We start from the raw sequence: 13,726 nt of genomic DNA, 5'->3' as shown, positions 1-13,726 counted from the left end.
ATACGAATCAGCTACAGTTGAAAACGAACAAGGTTGTTAGACAGTTGTAACAAACTCGCCACGTGGCACGAATCTGTTAAGGTTTACATAACGAATTAAACAAGTGTTTAACGAATCAGCAATAACGAATTAAAGCCATCATCAAATCTTCAAGTGATTTTTCCCGAAATCTGGAAATTTTCCAGATTCACAAATACCCAAAACCCTAACTCAAATCTGTAATACAACCTCAATACCAAACCAAATTTTCCAAATCGTAGCTCAATCTGCTCGTAACCAACATACGACCCAAATACACTTATCTCGTAACACTTAATCGATCAAACTAACACAAATTACCACAAATATCATCCCATGTTCCGTACATTCACATATCCAGTCCAAAACCAGTCTAATTAATCTTAATTTACAATCCAATTCTCACAAACTTTCCTCAAACCTTCCCAAACACAATCCGAGTCAAACACAATCCATAATCATTTAATTCAAATCAAAATTCAAGCAGAATTTCAATAAAACTTAAACGAACTTGAAACTCGATCAATAAGTTTCAAACACAAACCATTAACACATAATTAAGAGCAATCTAACACCTAAAGCTCTAATACCACTTGTAAATACGTTAGATCTATTCAATATCAATAATCGGAGTAGATCTAATATCTTACGGATCTAGTTTATGATATGCTATTAATAAGTTTTATATATATATATATTAGTGATTATAGTATGTGTATTAGTAATAGATTAATGAAAAACTAAGCAAGAGTATATTCCGGCAGAGGTTCGATACGTTAAACTCAAAACTTAATTTATGAGGATATGAACATCCTATATATAGAAGATGGATACCAATTCATTACACAACCCGTAACGAATTGGGTCCAGTTCGTTAACTTACAAGACACAAAAGGAAAGCATAACGAACTTTGACTCGTTATGCCCCCATTCTACATTCCATGACGAATGGGAACATACATAACGAACTAACAGTCCATTCGTTAAGCATCCTTAACGAATGGGCTATACATATAACGAACTGGCTAATTCGTTATACATTCTTAACGAATTAGCCTATACTTTAACGAACTAACTTAATTTTCATAAATACCCTTACATTAAAATAATAATAAATTACAAATGATAATTACAAAGACTCGAGATGACAAAACCGTGCACTAACATCTGGCCAAATTTTCCAGAAAATTTGACCTTCATAAAATCTTGTTTGATCATCATCTTAGAATCATCATGTAATTGCGATCAAAACGCAATCAAATTTGTCAAAATCCATGGACTTTTCATGGGTTAAATAGGCAATTATTCCTTCACCTAACTTAAAAACATGAACCTAATTATACTCAGTCTTTAACTAAATGAGTGACGAATCGGCTATCGAGGTCATTGTGAGCCAATTCATCCTTAATATTGGTTGATTCATTGTGTTACATGGCCTAACTTAATCTGTTAGTGCATGATTGACTATCTGATGTTCATACTCAATTTTGACTTTGACTCATTTCAGTCAAAGTTGATAATTATTGTTCGCCATTCGTTACAGTTAACGAATGGACACTCATTCGTGTTCAAGATCCATTCGTGTTCCATTCGTTAAGTTTATAATAACGAATAAAATCTTTCGTCTAAATTGATAACGAATGAACTCATAGACATTATGGTTAATTCTTTATCCATTCGTGATTAATTCGTCATCAAACATTCAATAAGTTATTTATAACGAATCAAGAAATTTGTTATAGCGAATAACCTCATTCGTTAGAACGAATGAGCCAAGATAAATAACAAATGACACTTTGAATAAATTTTCAAAAATTAAAAATTGTTAAATAATTTAATTTTTAATGTTCGTTTTTACTAATTCTCAGATTTATTTATTTTCAGTTATGGCAGATGAAATTGTCCAGGAGGCCCCGTAGCTGTTCAGCAACAACAAGAACTTGAGATTCCGATGTTGCCAATTGATAAAAAGCACAACATATGTGCTTTTGTTCAGGAAAAGTTTGCTGACGAGGACATGTTCCGAGACATAATAGCGTTTATATGACGATCTCGGATAAGTTATGTTGTTTTTGCTAACACAAAGGTCTACTTCAGCGTTGTTCGACCTTTTTTGGAATTTGAGTCTGAAAACCACATCATCGCCGAAGTCAACAAAATTCGGTTGTTATAACACCTAGGGTTATCAGACGGGTGTTAAGGTTTGTGGACAACATGGATAACCCATGTGAATTTGATAGGTCGTTGACCCGCGGGTTATTTCGACGAGTATTCTATACGGGTGACCTTGAACGTTCCCAGTATAACAAGGCTTATTTGTGCACCCCGTACAAGTATCTATAGCATTTTCTTATACATTTCCTTGGGGAATGCAAGGGTGGATACGACGAATGTCGGATCATGTTACAATCGGAATTTATAGCTCTGATTTTGAACAAACCATTCAACTTCTCTGAACTTATATTCTATCATCTAAAGGAAAACTGCTTGGTCAAGAACCGACGCAGCAAATTCCTGATGTATCCACAATTTGTGCAGCTGATCATACATGATTTAATACCTGATTTAGATATTAATATGATGTTGAAAGATGACGTGTTGAAGCTGGAGCATATGAATACGGATACGATGAAGAGGGTGAAGTCGTACAGGAAGGATACTCCAAGGACCAAACGTTTGTTTGGTCACTTGTCGAATCCGGCATATGAATGTCCTTCTAGTGATCGTTGGATCCATGACGATTCGGATTATGAACGAGAAGAGAGAACCCTAGTGGAGATGATGGAGATGATGGTGGTGATGGTGGAAATGGAGGTGATTCACGACATGCTGACGTTGTCGCGGCAAGTTCACATGTTTCTCAAAGAAAGCGCAAGGGCAAGGCTTTAGTGAAAGATCAACTGTCCAAACGTCGTATGACTCATGGATCCGGTGTGGATTGGTCCACGTGTGTCGAGGTCGCCCGCTCCTCAAAGTCCGACGGTGCCGCTTACTACTAGCACCCCGGCACTCACTTTGATGACTACGCTCACTTCCAATCCAAGGATTGGCTTGATTCCACAATCAGTATAATTTTCTATGCAAGGCCTGCTGCTGTTACATCAGTGGTTCCTTCGACACCGACTGTGATTCCCACACATCCTTGGACGTCTCATTTATGAGACTCAGCCGTCCTAAGGGTCCAATGCAGCCCGTACCTCTGACATTTCATACTTTAACCCCAACCAATCAGATGGATATGCTCTTGAGTTTGATTCACCTATACGAGGATCAAATGGCGTCTGATCGTCAAGCTCAAGAGAAAATGATGTTTAACCAACGTCATTTTATAGGGTACGTTTTCTATTGTCAAAAGGAAACGAAAGAGCTTCGTGAGATTGTTGCGGCTCAGGGGGTGAAGATTAAGGAGCAGGAAGATCTCATCTGACATGCAAAGACGATGCTCTGAAGAAACTGAGGAACGATGATGATGATTCTGATGCTCCATGTACTGGAAGAAATGAACCGAAATAAGCTCATGGCTTATCCTCGGGTGCTGGTACCAGTGGAGGTGGAGGAAATGATCGACATATAGTGATATATCAAGACTCGACAAACATTCAACCTATCAAGTCGATCAAAGCCAAAACCATCTTGTTTATGGACTTCAAAAAGAGGAGTATTGATGAGCACTGCCAACGCGGATGAAATTAAAGAAGGTCGGTTTGTCGATCAGTCCCTAACTCGCGAACGGATTTCATTATTGTTAGGACTAAACGATGAAGAAATGGACGCGTTGGAGGCAGGGGAGGATGTCGAGGTGGTGAATTATGAGGAAGTGTTATTGGATGTGAGTATTCCACATGGGAATACGCCGTTTATTTATGAAGACGAGGAGATAGAGATGGAGGATGTGACAGCAGAGGACCTTAGTTCGTTATGTGCGTAATCCATTCGTCATGGAATGTTGACGAATGGGGGGTATAACGAATGAGTGATTCGCTATGCCTTATGTTTTAACTTATGTAATGATAACGAATGGAGGCCATTCGTTATGGGATGTGTAACGAATGGCATCCATCGTCTATATAAGGCCTGTTGTGCCTTGATAATTAAAGTATTGATTTAATTTTTATACCGAAGCTCTGCCAAATCGTTCGCTCACTCAATCACTTCGTTTAATATTGTTATTAATTACCTAATCTATAAGCATATCAAATAACTAGATCTAAGTCCTAATCAATACAATATGAATCTGTGATTGACTGGATCTCGGTGTTCAACACCCTCTAGAACAATAGTACCCCTACCTTCTATCTTCACACATGACCCATCCCCAAACTTGACACTTCCATTAACATTCTTGTTAAGATATGAAAAGATTGAGATGTTACATGTCATATGATTGGAGGCCCCATTGTCTAGGTACCATTCTAGCTCATCACCACCAAGACTTGAGGGGTTCACCTTTTTCAAGAACACCAATTCCTTCTGGTTTACATTCTGAATCATGAACAGGGCAGGGCCTTCATCTTGTTCATAGGCTTGAGTCAGATTTGCCTCTTTTTTCTTAGTCTCCCAGGGCAGTAACTTGCGTAGTGCCCCAGTTCATCTCATTTGAAGCACTTGACCTTAGATTTGTCCACTTTCTTTCGATCACCTACCTTCTGACCTCGTGGTTTATCAGAATCATTCTTCTTTCCTGATTCATACTTTGAGTGCTTATCATTCTTACCCTAATTATTTCTAGAATCAGACTCTTTTTTTCTTGCATGCCACTCTGCATAAGTCAATAACATATTGTCTTCTTTCATTGTTGTAGATGACTGTTTATGCTTTAAGAATGTTCTTTCTTCAAAAGCTTTTAATCTCCAAATAGATTCTTGAAAGAGCATAGTTTCAAGATCAAGAAATTGTTCAATGGATGCAACTATTGGAATGAATTGCTCAGGGACAACATTTAATAATTTGGCAACCAACTCCTTCTTTTTGGATGGTTCGCCCAGTTCATTAGCCTATTAGCCTTAGATGTAATTGCAGTAATATTACCTACAAATTCATCTATACTCTCCCCATCTTTCATTTTTTATGAAGCAAACTCATTCTTTAAAGTTGCAAGTCTCATATTTTTTACTCTTTCAACCCCGATGTATCGTGCCTTCAAAGATTCCCAGATTTGGCTTGCTGGCGTCAAATTCGCCATCTTCATCACTAGTGTCTCTGGCATTTCTTGAAACAAGTAAGCAATTGTTACGCTATCTTTCTTCAGATCCACCACTACACCTTCAGTATGTTCTATTACTTCCCAGGGGCCATGAACATTGAAAATCGCCTTCAATTTTACGGCTCAAATGAAGTAATTCGTCGGTGTAAGGAATGGACATTGCAGAGGAATCATGGTGTTGCTATCTATCGGCTGAGGAGCAGATGTTGACATCTTCGATCTTTGAGTATACTTCTTTGTGAATCGATTATTAAGATCCAGTTCGTTGGATCAATCAATTGAGTGTGTGATATCTTATGCTTTGATACCAATTGAAACACAAGGTGCCAAGAATTTGATGAACAGAATGAAAGATAAAAGATCAAGAATCAAACCAGGGTTTGTTATTGGATCTATAAACTGATTACAGAGAATAAGAAAACGAATTGCAGATATTATACTAACCCTAGACTGTTAAATGGAAACTAACTAACAAACAAAGTTACAACATTAGTCCCTTAACTTTGGAATTAAACAATAAACACCCCTGGAGTTTCTAACAATACCTCTTTTTCTCATTTTTATATTTCGGGGTAGCATGCACTACTTACCATCAAACCCCACATTTATCTCAAGTATTGTTTTCAAAATTACATATTACAATTCAACCTCATGTTTGTGCGCATATTACATGTTTTATGTTTATGCCATATTATGTGCTTAATTGTGTTGTTGCCTAATTTTATTTTTAAACCGGCTCAAGTATATCTCAAACTCCATTTGTATGATTATACGTTTGAATTTTTGCTAACGATAATTAATACACATCAATTTTTATTTATCCATTCTCAATAATGGATAAACATCTCATATATTTGTGTTCACATACTATTATATGCTTGTAACTGCGCTTAACATGTGAATTGTATTTTTCTCATATTACATAGTATAAAACTTATGTTACTCATCAACTACTTGTAGTTGACATATATTTTTATGCATGCTACAGATACACTTAGATGATTCGATTCAAGCGAATACCACCTAGTTATATCGTTAGGTTATTTCAAATAAAAATGGCATAGATGTTGTTTGTTGTTTATCTCTTTATTTATGACAAATTTGATGTACTTGTGATATGGAATGAATAAACATAAATAAATTTGTCGCTTTTAGATAGTTTCATGTGTGATGAACAATCGTGTTACGCCCGATGTAAAATCCGCCTTAGGTCGAGGTGTTACACTGTAGTTCTGCCCCGGATGTCAACAAACCAATTGCGAAGGTTAAAAACATTTGAATAAATATGATTTCAGTTTTGTTAGTGAGTATAAACTCGACTTATAACTAAAAGATATGACAACCCTCCTCGCACAAAAGCGACCATGATAAGTTTGTCACACTCATGTTGGTCAGTTGTGTAAAAAATAATGCATCACTAAACACCATGTCATGTTTGATACGTTGATTCGATATATTTTGTATATTTAACGTGTTAGATTGTTAAATTCCAAATTAGTTTCGGTAAAAAAGATGACATAAGTTTCAGTAAAAAAGATGACATAAGTATAACAACACTTCATTAGATCACGAAACTGGGCGTTACAAACTTATTATTATTCTTTACAAAAAATACAGATCAGACCACTTCTTATATCTTGATCATGTATTCATGTATACATAAACACCAATTACTGTCACACATGAATACTATCATTATCCATCTGGTTGCTAGAACTGATCCATAAATCTCTTCAGAAAGAATGTTATACTATCAAATGTGGTGTGTGTCTCAGAAATCTTGGTCACTTTTGGTAAGTTGTCTACATGTATTTGGTTGTCGGTTTTCTTTGCAAAACCGACATTAGGAACTATGTCGGCTAGCGATTTCCGAGGCCCGAGCAGGAGGGAATCCGGCATCTAAAAGAGGAAAATAATTTGTCATTAAGCAAACTGTTGCTAGTTAAGGTTAGTGTTTAGTGTGTTTTTTCTAACCTTGTTTTGTCGTTTTACTAGCTTGCTAGAACCTAGAACGGTTAGAAATTCATCAACGGCTCGAACCCACCTGCAAACGCCCGGGTTTAATCAATAATGTTCATAAACAGGAAACTTGGGATTATTGGACTATTAGATAACATTATAAGAGAAAATTGCAAATATATCCCTTTTTAGGTGTGTTATGCTTATGTAAACAAATATGGATTTAGCTAGTTTACTCGTGTATATGACTTTTTCCATCGATAATAACATAAACTAATATGATACTGACATCATATTGCGGATACATTCACGAATGTAGTATTATTCACGTATAGAATGAAAATATATAAGGGTTTAGGCGAGTAAAAGTACTAAACACGACCAAAGCTCCAGTATCTCACATAATCACATGTCACTGCTATATATGTAAAATTGTTCTGACATGATCATAGAGGTATAACAAACTTAGATAAATGGTTATTTCGTGATTTTCTCAGTTTACAATGCGCTTAAGTTGAACTTAACCAACATAACTCACTTTCTAGTTTAATAACAGGCTTATGTTGAAGATAACGAACAAGCTTTTATGTTTAATTAACCAAAATCGTGTTAGATGTATAATTTATGTAATAAAAAGTTTTATGTGTTAGAAATGATGTAAATGATACAAAAAAGGTTTTACCAAACGCCCTTCGCGTCCATCCCATCAAAGTATCCGAGATGTCCCCCATGCTGTGTTGTGGCTAAAATGACATTCTCATTCGCCCTAAACCAACAACAAAACCAAGCCATATAAGATAGTCAGATATTATTAGAATGTGATATTTATTAAATTTAAAAGGATAGTATACCGGCATTCGTCCCAAATAAGGGCGTCTTTGGTGCAAACTGGATCATCTAGTGCACTGATGCAAAGGAGTGGTATCTTTATGCGCCTCACATAACTAGCACAACTAGATACCCTGTAATATATGTCCGCGGTCTAGAAAAAAAACAAACATGATCTTCAAAAATATGTATAATATTAAATGGGAAACACGAAAAAATGCTGAAAAGTAATCTTACATCAAACTTTCCAATCTTACAAGTGCTACTCGTGTCAAACTCACGAACTCTGCGTGCCTGCAAGATCACACATCCAAATATTTAACACAATTCTGGAAATTTTGTAAAGGGGTCCAACAGACACGAATAAATCATGTTCGTGTTCGTTCATTTAACGTAAACAGAACAAATGATAGAACACCAACATTAAAACGAACGATGTTTTCTTGTTTGTGTTCGTTCGTTAAGAAAGTTAATGTGTTTGTGTGTGTTTATGTCCGTTCATTAACCATATAAACGAATGGTTCACAAACGTAAATGAACGATGATAGCTGAAAATAGTTGAACGGACATAGCTAAACCAAAAGCAATTAAAATTAAATGTGAATAAGGATGTGTTGGTCCTAAGAAATTTACCGAAACAAGACTAACTTGAAATGGACCTAATAATATTAATGAATATTTTAATGAACACAAACGTACGAAATTAAATAAACGCAAATTTATGAATGTTCACGCACATAAATGAACGAATGAGAGATGTGTTCATGTTCGTTCGTTTAACCAAACGAACAAAAAATTTTGTTCATGCTCATTCGTTTATTAAATAGACGAAGTTCCCATCAAACGGTTCACTCAACGTTTGGTTTAAATCATAAAATACCTTTTCAATGCCATCCCAATCCGAAAGGCGTGTAAAGAAGTCTTGATGCCTGCAAATATTATTATAAAGTATTAAGTTAACAAATCATACATCAACCGCGTAGTTTTGGGAAAATAAAACATTGAGACCTCAAACATATTAAACCAAAATGATAATATATCAAAGTAGTGTTTAAAGTAATGCATACATCTTTGCATAACGCTTTAAACCCGCTCCTAAAGCCTTGTCATAGAACCTCTGCACCGCATTTCGCCCAATAAATCTGTCGCAAAGCTGTCAAAAACACAGAGAAAGTTATACAACACAAAAACCATCTTTTTTATTAAACATATTATGTTATGTTTATAAAATACCAACCAAAAGGTCCCAAGGGCAACAAACAGCAGCAGCCCCATCTATAAGAATATCATCCCCATCTTCACCTAAATACTTCACCTGGAATTAGTAATAATGCAGGTCAATGATTTGACTTTGACTGGTCAGCATATTAAGTATTAACATATCTATATCTATATGGTATAATATAACTTACCATCATATTTGCACCAAGACTCGTTCCAACAACGAATAAAGGAACATCAGGGGATTGAGAACGAATATGTTTGACCACTTTACGTAAGTCTTCGGTCCATCCACCGTTATAAAAGAAGTCAGACTGTATTACAAATAAACACCGCACTAATAGTATAGCCGAAAATAAAAGCTTGATAGAAACTAAAACACGGGAATCAAAATTTTTAAGTTACATACAGTTAATTGTACTCCTCCAAGTCCTCGATGGTTACTCACAACAACGTTCCAACCGCGTTTAGCCATGTAGAAAGTGAGATGTTTTATATACTATCATGCAAGCATAATAACAATCAATATTATTATCACATAAATAAAATAAGAGAAATTTTGTCATTTAACCACTTAGTATTGTTTTAATTAGTAAAATAGTTTTTGAAGTAAATGATGTAAAGGACGAAAATGGCCTCATGTGCAAGGCATGTGACTCAAATTAAAAGAAGACATTAAAATCCGTTAGTGAGGGTATTTAGAGTATTTTGGTAATTTTACCACTTAATATATTTTTAATTAATGAAATATACTTTAAAGTAAATGGGTAAAAGGACGAAAATGCATCGTATGCAAGGCACATGATTGGACTTAAACTAAGGATATAACAACAATCGTCCTTAGTGTTCAAATTTGTTTACACGTTCCGTCCTTTTGACTAACGAACATTAAATTTGTCCGTTAACAATTATTGTCATGTGCGAGGCATACGGGGGTGGTGGTCGTTTTACCACTTAATATTTTTTTATTAAAAAAATAATTTTATAGTAAATATGGGGTAAAAGGACAAAACACCCTCATATGCAAGGGACATGACCTAACTTAACGGAAAAGTTAACTCCCGTTAGTGGAAACAAATTTGAAGATGAAAAACAATTGTTGTTATTATCTTAGTTTAAGAACGAGACTAAAAATTTAGTATAAATCTAAAGGACGAAAAGTGTAATTTACTTATAAGTGTTGTCAAACTTACAACAGAATCAGAATCACTTGTCAATCCGGGGATCACTATGACAACGGGCGTGTCAGCATCTTGATGAACCTCATTATTTCCCGCGTCATTGTTTTCCGTCACTGAAAAAGAAACGAACCCGAAAAATATGTTACAGGTTCCTTTTGGTTTTGATACAAACAGATTATATGGTTGTAACTTGTAAGTATGTTTTTAGACTAAACGCAACCAAAAAAGACGTTACCGTCATGTTGTGCCAACCAATCTAGAGCTACAATACCACCATCACCTGTGCTAAATATCTCCCTGAGACAAAACCAAATGCGTGTAGAGTAACAAAAACCTAGGGTCTTAAGTCATTATAATAAGTTATTTTTGTGATCTCCAGCAGTTCGATCCTGAGGGCATCCGAGTTTTACCGTTAGTGGGCCTTCGAGCGGGTGGGTTTTCCTCGGGACTGGAGATAACTTGGAGGCGCTTAAGGGCTCCATACGGCTTGGGTTGGGCCAGCTGGCGGTGACCTTTAGCCATTGGGTCACCCTGTACGGAATACCTAGGCATTCTATGTTTGTTGGTCGTTCAAAAAAAATATTGGGGCAATGTCATATATACCATTACAAATTTTGAAAATATCATACATACCCATGTAAAACTAAAAATATCGTATATGCCCTTACAAAGTTATTAATATATCATAGATACTCAGTTCATTAAATAATTTAAAAAATAACCATATTACTCTAGTTTGATTAGATGCGATAAAAGGTTTTACAGTGTAGACCATTCGATGTGATAAATCTTCGAATGTTTTGCAATTTTGAAAAAGTGACGAGAGACGATCTGGTTGTCGTTAAAGGTGAGAAAGACCAATTAAAATTAAAATAATAACATAGAGTATAAACACATTATATAACAGAAATGGGTAGAATTGTCTATTCGTTAAAATGGGCATATATAGAAGTTAATTTCTTTGAAAAATTGCGGTAAAATGGTAATTTATTAAATTATTATTAATTAATAGGGATATATATGATACTTTAATTGTGTTTATAAAGGCATATATGATATTTTAGTTACTTTGTAAGCTTATATATGATATTTTAAGTTTTGCTTAGGTATATATGATATATGTAATGTTTGTATGGGTATATATGAAATTAATCCAATAATATTAAAACTTAAATGATTTTTTTATTAGAAAAAGGTTTAAATGACTTTAAAGTAAGGCTGTTTGGTTTATTCAGATCTGAATGAGCATCCGTCCCATTCAGCAACAACAATGAGTCTGAATGATTTTGACATAATTTTAACCAATCAGATGTTTTTCTATTTGAAACCAAACAGTTTGAAGTCTGAATGAATAAGATGTTTACATCTGAATGGTTCCAGATGTAAATAAACAGGATCTAACAATAAAAATACCTTCTATAGTTGAAAACAGGAGGCCTCCCAAAGAATCTTAAGAAAGTAGTCTGCAAGTGAGGACTAGAAAGCCATGGAGTAGCCATATACCTACTTATTCATCAACTTTAGAACACAAATACCAAACACTACTTTTGATTCTGATTCTGATTCAATTTTAATTCAAAATTAGATCAACTTGAGGCTTTAAATTCAATCTCATGAAATTCATCTATACAGTTTAACCAAAAAAAAAGTAATACTATCCTTTCCATATGTAGAATTTAATCAACAATTTGAAGATCCAATCACAAACTCACACGCTATGTTACACTCACCACCATGATCGCGGTGGGTCGGTTTTGTGCTCAAGCAGAACCAAAATCGGAAATTTCAGTTTTTTAGTTTTTAAAAACCATTCGGTTTCAGTCTTGCCATTTGGGCATAAAATTTTGGCAGAAAAAAAAATGAGCGTAAATCTTGATGTTAATTAATAATTAATTTCGAATAATATATTTTGGTTAAACTACTTATTAAAATTTTATAAACTACTTAAAAATTAAAATTAAAAACTCACTAATTCTGTCATTTTTAGTTACATGCAAAACCAAAAACAAACGAAAAGATAAAACTAGAGCGTCGGTTTTCATTTGGATAAGTTTTTTCACCTTCCATGAAGAAGTTTGCATTTGGAGACAACTTCATTGTAGAGGTGAGAGCATGAATTGAAGGTCAATTCCACTTGTTGACCTCTGAAACCACTCAACAAATCCTGAATAATATGAAACTCCAGGAAGTTATATAGTTTCACAAACAAAACAAAAACTGTTATGATGACATAGTGAGTGATTGGTATGAGAGATAGAGCTGTTAACAAGAGCTCGTATGGTGTGGCTAATGAGCTCATTGCTTCCATTAATAAATAATAAGCTCTCTCTCTCTCTCTCTCAAACTCTCTCTGTGTATGTGGAGAGAGATGAGTGAGGAAGTTTGAATGAAATTCTTGTTTTGATTTATGGAGCTAGGCTTGGAGAGAGTGATTTGAGTTACACTTGTTCTCTATAGTTAATATTATTATTGTTTTTAGTTTTTTATATTTTTGGATGGGTAGTTGTCTCAACTTTATCAGAGTATTCCCAATCCATTCTCTATATGTTGTTATGAGAGTTTTATTTTTTTTAGAGAGGGTTAAAAGTGATCGTGAAAGAAGGAGAGAGAAAATATTAATGTTTATGGTAAATTTTGAAGAAACACATTATTCACCTCTATAACTTTTTAATGTTTTAGAAATTGAATGTGAGTGAAGAAGAGAGAAAAGGTAATAATAAAAGTATAAAGAAAATATTGTTTAATTAAAAATGAGAGGAAAAAGATAATGTTTTTAATATAGTTATAGAGATGGAGATTGGATTAGGACTTCTCTTATAAGTGGTCGTTTTTGGGTTTTATATATGTATTTTATTTGTGGTCTTTATAGACTTTATGTTAGAAAATCTATGTGAATAATTTAGTATTATTTTAACAAAATTATGAGATCCTTATTATGATACAGTGTATTTAGGAATGTGCCCTTCAGGACCCGTAAATAATTTATTCTTAGGACCTGCACATAATTATTAATTTATAGTAATACATAAATAAATGGACAATACTTGCGTTAGTAATGATAAAAATATTGGTACAGTATTGCTCACAAAATCAAATATAATAAATATATAAAATAAAAACTTTTATATTCCAAAATTGATTTGAAATGGTGTCTTCAAGTACTTTAACGAGTCTTTATGTGATATCTTTTTTTGGTGTCTTCATCAAATGTGTCTTCGACTAAGCTCCTTGACTACAACAATAAGCAAATGAAATGTTGACGGTTGTGGGCTGAGTCTTTGTGTTAAACACTCGATAAAACATATTTTGGATCTCA

General features: G+C 34.4%; 1 protein-coding gene across 1 annotated transcript; it reads right to left on the bottom strand.

The window, feature by feature from the left end:
* Nucleotides 1–6,773: 6,773 nt before the first annotated feature.
* Nucleotides 6,774–12,718, bottom strand: LOC143567136 (embryogenesis-associated protein EMB8-like). The gene is made up of 14 exons (XM_077053624.1): nt 12,471–12,718; nt 11,824–11,913; nt 10,646–10,707; nt 10,423–10,523; nt 9,639–9,728; nt 9,421–9,543; nt 9,246–9,323; nt 9,076–9,161; nt 8,889–8,937; nt 8,246–8,302; nt 8,032–8,162; nt 7,863–7,946; nt 7,196–7,265; nt 6,774–7,120 (listed from the first exon to the last, which is right to left on the bottom strand). Exons 1-14 carry the CDS (start codon nt 12,716–12,718, stop codon nt 6,932–6,934), a joined length of 1,458 nt encoding a protein of 485 aa, XP_076909739.1. The 3' UTR covers nt 6,774–6,931.
* Between the last annotated feature and the right edge of the window lie 1,008 nt (nt 12,719–13,726).

The sequence above is a fragment of the Bidens hawaiensis genome, unplaced genomic scaffold (genome assembly GCF_021521415.1).
Source record: "Bidens hawaiensis isolate Kalapana, Puna unplaced genomic scaffold, B.hawaiensis_p1.1 tig00023224_1, whole genome shotgun sequence".
In the NCBI taxonomy this organism is placed as follows: Eukaryota; Viridiplantae; Streptophyta; class Magnoliopsida; order Asterales; family Asteraceae; genus Bidens; species Bidens hawaiensis.
This window is presented reverse-complemented; position numbering and strand designations above follow the sequence as displayed.

Excerpts from the sequence above, each read along its gene's own strand:
- LOC143567136 (XM_077053624.1), bottom strand. The coding sequence starts at position 12,718 with ATGGAAGCAATGAGCTCATTAGCCACACCATACGAGCTCTTGTTAACA. Across the intron at positions 8,938-9,075 it reads TTAAAGCGTTATGCAAAGAT|GCATCAAGACTTCTTTACAC; the intron begins GTATGCATTACT and ends TAATATTTGCAG. Across the intron at positions 7,266-7,862 it reads ATGGACGCGAAGGGCGTTTG|GTGGGTTCGAGCCGTTGATG; the intron begins GTAAAACCTTTT and ends GGGCGTTTGCAG.